At 31.4% G+C, this 8269-nt stretch overlaps 1 protein-coding gene across 1 annotated transcript; it reads right to left on the minus strand.

Annotated features, from left to right (window-relative positions):
* Nucleotides 1-351: 351 nt before the first annotated feature.
* On the minus strand, nt 352-7902 carry LOC108751891 (GTP-binding protein 128up). The gene is made up of 8 exons (XM_018492367.1): nt 7722-7902; nt 7466-7631; nt 5434-5564; nt 3298-3537; nt 1227-1395; nt 1023-1152; nt 819-941; nt 352-741 (listed from the first exon to the last, which is right to left on the minus strand). Exons 1-8 carry the CDS (start codon nt 7761-7763, stop codon nt 639-641), a joined length of 1104 nt encoding a protein of 367 aa, XP_018347869.1. The 5' UTR covers nt 7764-7902; the 3' UTR covers nt 352-638.
* Between the last annotated feature and the right edge of the window lie 367 nt (nt 7903-8269).

Raw genomic sequence — 8269 nt, forward strand, 5'->3', positions numbered from 1 at the left:
TAATTCAATTTAATTGAATGTATATTAGATAGTAGTTCAACATCTTAACACTCGGACCGAAAAGGCGCTTTATACTTAAAGTTTTAATATTTATAGACGGTCTTGTTTCCAATCATATTGTAAAAAATTCGGGTTCCATTAAAAAATGTTAAGATGATTTTTATGTAACTTTGATAATGGTATCTAAAGTAATGCTACTATTACTTATACTTTATATACGCCACTTGAAACCCTATAAGTTTTGTATGAAATATTTCTTTCAGAAATGCTTATTTTTTAAGATATTTAAGAGGTTCGGGACTTGGTGTATACCTTTTACACGCCCCCCTCCCCCCCGCTCTCTCTCTCTCTCTCATTCAAAACATTTTAAATGATAAAATATAAATCTGATTATTATTTTATACACAGTTTCACATGTGAAACCAAATGCGTTTATAATGTTGCGAAGATTTAACCACAATTTTTCGTCATTTATGTTGCATCTGCATCTTCTCGATCAAATAGCGATTTAAATCATATATTATGTGATTGTGTATATAATTTATAATTAATTAAAATGATCTTTTTAAATATATCATTAATCTCATTAGTTAAGTTTATTTGTGCTGCCAATAAACGATTGTGCAAGGAAAACAATATCACACTTTCTTCACAATTTGCACAACATCCTCGTCACAAAGAAGATGGTCCTTCCCTACCTTCTGGGGTTGATGTTTTACGGATGAGCCCCATACCAACGCGCTGCAACGCAAGAAAAGTTTTAAATATTTAGTAATTCAAAAATCCCCGAAACTAATGATGAAATATAAAAGACATACTATTTAAATTCTTTTGCGATTGATCTATGAAGCTTGTTACAAAAATCTTCAACAGTTCGCTTTTCAGTATTTAGTACTACGGGTGCGTTGTAGTCCGGGAGTTGTCCCTTCGGCTTCGTATAACTATTTTAAAAATTAAAATTATATTGTTTTAATAAAATTCTATCAAATTAGCTTATATGACGAGATAAATTGTAAACTTACATCCTAACAAGTTGTAGATAATCCCACATTTTCTCTAATAGATCATCAAAGTTCCATTTATGATGGGCTGAGATCGGCACACAATGTGGAATTTTATAAATAATGTCTAGTTCTTCTATGCTTATTTGATCTACAAAAGTATTCCTCATTTTTCAATATTCCTTATTGTACAGTACTTATGTTTATTAGGTTCTACACAATTACCTATTTTATTTAAAAGATAAATGCATGGGATATAAACGCGATTCCCTTCTATAACGTCAATCAAATCGTCTGAGGTAGCATCGTACCTTAGTGTAATGTCCGCATTACTAATTTTGTATTCTGACAAGATCATTTTCACTGTGTCAAAATCTAGTTCGGATTGTGGGCACTGAAACACAAAAACGCAATAACCTTTAATATCAATATTTAATACTGCATTGACTATCAATGTTAATCAGGTGTGTGGTTCCGAGCAAGAGCAATCGACTTATAGTTGATGGATCCTAGGTTCAATTCCGAAATCTCCTGTATATATTTTGTTTTATAACAGATGAATTAAAAAATTGTAATAAGCAAATAAAGAGCGTACAACCAAACGCAAATTATTTGTAGCGAAATCATATATCTAAAATTATTTACGTTTCGGCTGATATTCAGCCTTTTCTTCAGTATTATAATTTATAATCTACAATATTAAATTATGTCAGGTTGATTTAAGATTAAAAAAAAGCTAAATATAAATTTAACTTAGTCATAATGAATTTCGCTGTTAATTTAAGATACAATGTTGAATTCGAATATCGGTCGAAATATTTATGAATTTTAATTGTTAACAATGATTTTAAATATATAATTTCGCTACGAATAACTTGCATTTGGCTGTATGTTCCTATTTGATTATTATTTATACGGATTAATCCAATATTTACTTCTATATTTAAAAAAAATATAGATTTGTAAATAGAGAAATATGAGATAAATTATAATTTCCGTTTTGGATTACAATGAACCCTCCATGTCACGAATTTTTGTATCAAATCGATTTGTTTGAAACTTTGTTTTCGGAGATTTTTGCTGATTACGAATCAGTGTACCTATCATGGAATAAGTCGGAATGGATTCCAATTCAGTTATTCACTAGATTTCCATTGTGTTTTCTAGGGAAAACGGAATAATTCCAATCGAAATTCATTCCGGCATGTTCCATAACAGGTATTCAGAATTAAAAATTTTTAATTCAAAATAGTTGATCCAATATAGTGAACTAATAATTCAAATAATTTTTAATAAAATATTTAGTATTTCATTATTTATAAAAATAATTTAGCAAGAAACAGGTTGTAATAATAATAGAAGATACGATTCCAATATATTTCTGATATGGGGATGCTTCTAGCTCACACGCAACCAGCAGCTCAGCTGCTATGATTTGAGCGATTAAGCCGTGGAATCCGTTTTTTATTTTTCGTTATTTCGGTTCTATCACTTTTGATATTCGGAAATCTTGATCTCAGATTCAGATGCAACGACCAAATTATGATTCTTTTTTTAAACTACTTTTTTAAAACATTATTCATGTTCTATGGACTCCAAAACAAAATGGATATAAAAACAAAAAGAATCGATACTTAACGAAATTCATCAAAATAATTAAAAATTAAGTGAAAAAAAATGGAACCCTGAGGGTCCCGTCGTGACCCAAAGAATTAATTATAAATTACTGTAATTATTAATTATTTCATAAATCTTTTTCAAATAAATAATAAAACTGATATATAAGAGTCAGATATGGAAATTATTGCGCAATTTTTCAATAAAATAAGTTTAATACATATGTGCACTAAATAAAATATTTAATGATTACAAGCTTCAGCTTGTTTTGAACTCTCTTCAGATTACAATTATTAACAACAATAATCTATTTATGGATCATGATAAGTCACTTCTAACGTTGATCGACAACATGAGCATTGCTCACATGTGATTGGATAATCGCTTGGCAAGAATCTCTAGTTGTACTAGAGATTTTTAATTAACCTATGCAAGTAAAAATTAACGAAGTATTTAAAACTGAAAATAACTTATCCTGAAGGACCCAAGAATAGCATAAACTGCAAAAGTAAAGTCAAAACATGTAATCATCAAATATCGTTTTGTTTAGTGCACGTTTGTATTACACTAATTTTATTGATTAATTTTCTCAATAATTTCCATCTGTGACTCCCGTGCCCATTTTATTATTTATTTATTTCAACCGTCAGGAGTCCATTATTACAAATCGTTTTCTCACCATTGTTTGTAAATTAATACCACCTTTATCCTTCTTTTTGAAGGTTATATTTGGTGGCTGTTTATTCAATCGCAGACCAAAACCTTCCAATTCGTGTTCAATCAGTCGCTTATGTCCGAGTGGTTTGAGCACATCTAAAACGATGAAGATTAAGCTGCATGTTCGTGCTACGGCAATGACTTGTCGTCCACGTCCCTTGCCATCTTTTGCGCCTTCTATAATACCTGGAAGATCTAACAACTGCAAGATGCATTCTGTTATAATTTTACTTAATTTTATTGTCATATACACGCAGAGAAAAGATTAGCCAATGTAGCTAAAATATAGTTGTAGCAATTAAAATATGTCCTTATAATAGGGACAGCTAATGTCGTTGCTGCCAAAGCTAAATTATTATTTATTATTCACTAAAATTTAGGTGCTGCAAAAAATATTCTCTGCTAGAGTAAAATGGCAATCGCAGCGTCTCAGAAACAATTGCGAATAAAATATTTTGTTACGTAGCTAAAATAGTCAGAAATAGCTGCCACTTACTTAGTTACCATGTTAAGTATGCATTTTTTAAGTACTTTTCGAGTTATAAAGCTTGTAAGTTACAGCACCGCCGGCATTAACATTACTCAAGTCCGGTTGATAGCTAAAACCTCTTGAAAACCTTATTCAGGATCATGACCTGGATAATATTTGTCAAACTGAAGGTTGTACCTCTTATTTTCATTTTTACGCAGAAGTGTAACTTTTAGTGCAAAAATGAAAATAAGTGCACCAACTTGATCATAAGTGCAACCAATGACCTTGATCTTAACAAATGTTATCCAAATCATGATCCTGAACAATATTCAAGAGGTTTTAGCCGTCGATCAGACACCTTGAGTAATGCTAATGCCGGCGATGCTGTAACTTGCAAGCCTTATAATTCGAAAAGTACTTAATAAAAATGAACTTAATTATAGTGTTTTAGCTGCAGTACCTAAATTTTAGATAATAAATTGAGCTTTGGCAGCAACGACATAAGCTGTTTTAATTACACATTTTAACTGCTACAGCTATATTTTAGCTGCGTTAGCTAATCTTTTCTCTACGTGTAGCAAAGTTTAAACCAGCAACTGATATTTAGCTGACATTACTAAGTCCTTTTTTGCATGTACATTATTAACTTCAAATTCCAATTTAAATATTAAATATTAAAAGATATTAAAGATGAATTACCTTAGTTATATACAGGGTATCTCTGTATACTGTTAAAACTGCTACAACGGCTTCAGCATATGAAAATAAGTCTAATAAACATGTTCGATTTTGAACGGTTTCTGAATTACAGGATATTGAGATAAGGAAACTAAGGAATCGTAGCAAATTTAATGTTATTTAATGTTCGTTATTCTGTTGTTCTAAATCCTGAATCTTTTTCTGATAGACTAGATCTTTTATTCGTTCCCAAAATTCATTGTCAAAATGTGGACTAGAATCTTTATTGACCATATAATCAGGTCCTTCGGACTGCCTCCTTATTTACAGGAAACGCTTACTTGCACTTTTTGAGCAATGACCCATCAGCACTGTTGGAGGATGTAGATCTTCTAACTCGAAGAAATATGTGGTTCATGCATGACAGAGCACCATCTCACTTTACACTTTCTGTGCGAATGTTTCTTCACGATCACTATCCTTATTGGATTGGAAGAAGTTAAAACGCTCCTATTAAATGGCCAGTGAGAAGTCCCGACTTCACTGGATTTTTTCTTTGGGACGAATGAAAAATTTAATCTACCAGAATGAGATTTAGAATGCAGAATTATAACCATAATACTTAACGCTGCCGATATCATCCGCAAAACTCCAAATAGTTGTCATCAAGTCCAAAACAATTTATTAATTCGTGCTAGAAAGTGTGTCAAAATCGAAGGAATTTTTGAACACCTTTTGTAAAACATTAAATAGAATAACGAACATTAAACAACATTTACTACGATTCATGTTTTCTTACTTCAATATCCCATAACTCCGAAACCATTTGGAATCAGACATACGTTTATTAGACATTTTCAACTTATTTTCATGTGCAAAAGCCATTGTAGCAGTTTTGGCACTATATACAGAGACAATCTAAATAACTATAATCCATTGTTAATTTACCTGTATTTTTGCACCTTTATATTTTATGCAACCAGGAACAGTTGTGAGTGTTGTGAACTCGTACTCAGCTACTTCGGAATATACACCAGCGAGTGTACTCAACAATGTAGATTTTCCCACAGAAGGAAAACCTGTAAATTTAATTATTGGAGAAAATCATGCATAGAAACATAGAATGTAGTACATAATTTATAAGATGTTGATATTCTAGAAGATTTTATACTGCAAAGTTCAAGGAACATTGGTAATATACACTGTTCGAAACTTAACTCGAGAGCTAAATACTTTCTCCTATCACTTCGTTGAATGAAACAAAGAAAAAACAATAATATAAAAGCTATAGCACAGACTTCTGCATAACGTTGTACTGTAGCCTTAAGCCTTGTATTTGTAATACTAGAAATTATATACTCCGAGATCTCAAACCAAGATAGAATTAATCAATTATACTGATCATTTTTGGTCGAATTATTTAGAGGTGATTTGTTAATTCTTTCCTTCCCTCAATCTTGGAACAATTTTTAATATTATTAATATAAGACCCTGTGCACAATGGAAATATTAGGAATTAAGATTTCAATTCTATTAGAAACTGTATTCTGGTGTAACTGATATCTGATAGGTTGAAATCTTAATATTTATTCCTGTTCCTAATATTTGTTTTATTATGCGCCTAAGATTTTAAAATAGATATTAGAGTTCAATTTGGATGCTTTTAAAATTTTCAGTGTTTCTATCTTTGTTTTAGATCTAATAAACAATAAAGACAAAATAATGATTATAAGTATTTAATCCAGATCTACAATAGGTCTTTTAAGCCTTAAGGGGATCCTAAAGTTTGTCCTGTTTTACGATTATGTTTTAGGAGAAATCTCCGCGAATTGGCTTCACGGATTGCAAAATTTTTTTACAGAATTAAAGAATGCATTTAAAAAATCCTGGAAAATAATTTCACGAGAAAATCAGAAAAAAATTCACTTTTTCTGACACATGCAACTGTTACCTGAGATTAACATTGGCTGCGTTCAGCAGAAAAAGCAGCTTTGCAATTGCTGTAAAACTCTTCAATATGATTAATTTATGCATTTAGATTCAGTGAGGAACTAAGGGCAGGATCAATTGTATTAAAGATTTTTACAACAGTTGCAAAGTTGCTTTTTCTGCTGAACACAGTCATTGCTTGATATAAAAGTTTTACTTATAGATTAAAAATAATGTGGGGCGGAATTCAGATTACTTGAACGAACAATATTTTGTGGAATTAAGATTTAAAGAATAGAAAAAAATATTTCTTCTAAAATGAAATTACGTGCTTTGCAGACTTACATTTTACCTCTTTTACAGGTAAAAATTCTTTTCCAAGATTAAAGTATACATATTAATATGTATCTATGAGGTAGAATTTATTCTGAAAACGATAAAAAGTTCTAAACAAAATCTTAAAAAATATTTTTTATCGTTCTCGGCATAAACTTCACCTCATAGACACATATTAATGTATATACTTTAATTCTGGAAAAAGTTTTTCAAATCTATAAAAGGAAAAAAATTGTTATACAAAAAATATGATTAATCGATAATACAAATGGGCTTTAGGATCCCCTTAAGCTTTAAAAAAATTGATCAATCACAGTTAAATGTGAGAACAATCTAATATGATTGGTCAATTCCTTAAGACTTAAGACTTACTACTCTATTGTGTTTACAGAATTAAAGTCAAACGCAAGGAAAATAATTGACAATGATTCATCTATTTCTTATATCTTAATACTTAAAAATCTATTATAAATCCAGGTTTAAAGCATTCAAATCAAAAGTCAGCTAGAGCAAAGTTTTAAACAAGCCTGTTTAATAACATTGGTTGAGTTCGGTTTCGGTGCTCATGCACTGTGTAAACTTAGAATATTTTTAGCACTCATTACTTGCAAAACAAAGTTAGAATGAAACAACACGTAAATTTATCAAACTAATATAGAGATATAATACAGTTATAATAGAGTATAAGATTATGACGTGATTAAAAGAGACGCACCGACGAAGCCAATACGAGCATCACCAGTTTTGGCGACCTCGAAACCTTGCTCGCCACCTCCACCACCACCCTTCGGAGTGATTAGCTCACGTCTGAGCTTGGCTAGTTTTGCCTTCAGCAAACCTAAATGTCCAGAAGTTGCTTTATTCTTCTGAGTACGAGCCATCTGGAAGAGGAAATTGTGATGAGCGATAATGCTGCAAAAGGATAACCTATTAAGGTGAACCATATCGCGACACAATATAATAGAGATTACCTCAGCCTCGATTGAGGCGATTTTTTCTAAGATCGTGCTCATTTTTGGATGTGCTCAAAACAATATCCAATGGTCGAGATCTCCTATCACATCATTAAAGAAAAGTGCAGCGACGCAATCCGGTATGTCACTGGCTACACATTCGCGCGTCCATATGTAATTCTGTAAGGAGGAATGAACTCCCACACAAACCTCTCTCTCGGCAATTCCATGATCACAATATATACAGTAGCGCAACTCTGTCGGCATCTTTAATGTGTCTGCCAAAATGGAATGCGCATGCGTGAAATAAGTAAGTTACCTAGCGTTGCCACGGTTACCACCTAAACTTCTTTCTCTTTTCATCCTTTTTTTACTCTGTCAAAATTCCTCGCAAAACTCACTAGATTTATTCGCATCGCAATTCAATGAATTCGTTGAAGTAAGAAGAGCTATTACAGGAGCGTATTGGAACATATTAGAGCATGCGACGCGAATAAACCTACTATTGCAATGGAATAATTTAAACTTTATGAAAATTAATAAAAATAAATTATAAATATATTGAA

Source organism: Trachymyrmex septentrionalis, unplaced genomic scaffold, assembly GCF_001594115.1.
Source record: "Trachymyrmex septentrionalis isolate Tsep2-gDNA-1 unplaced genomic scaffold, Tsep1.0 scaffold53, whole genome shotgun sequence".
Classification (NCBI taxonomy): Eukaryota; Metazoa; Arthropoda; class Insecta; order Hymenoptera; family Formicidae; genus Trachymyrmex; species Trachymyrmex septentrionalis.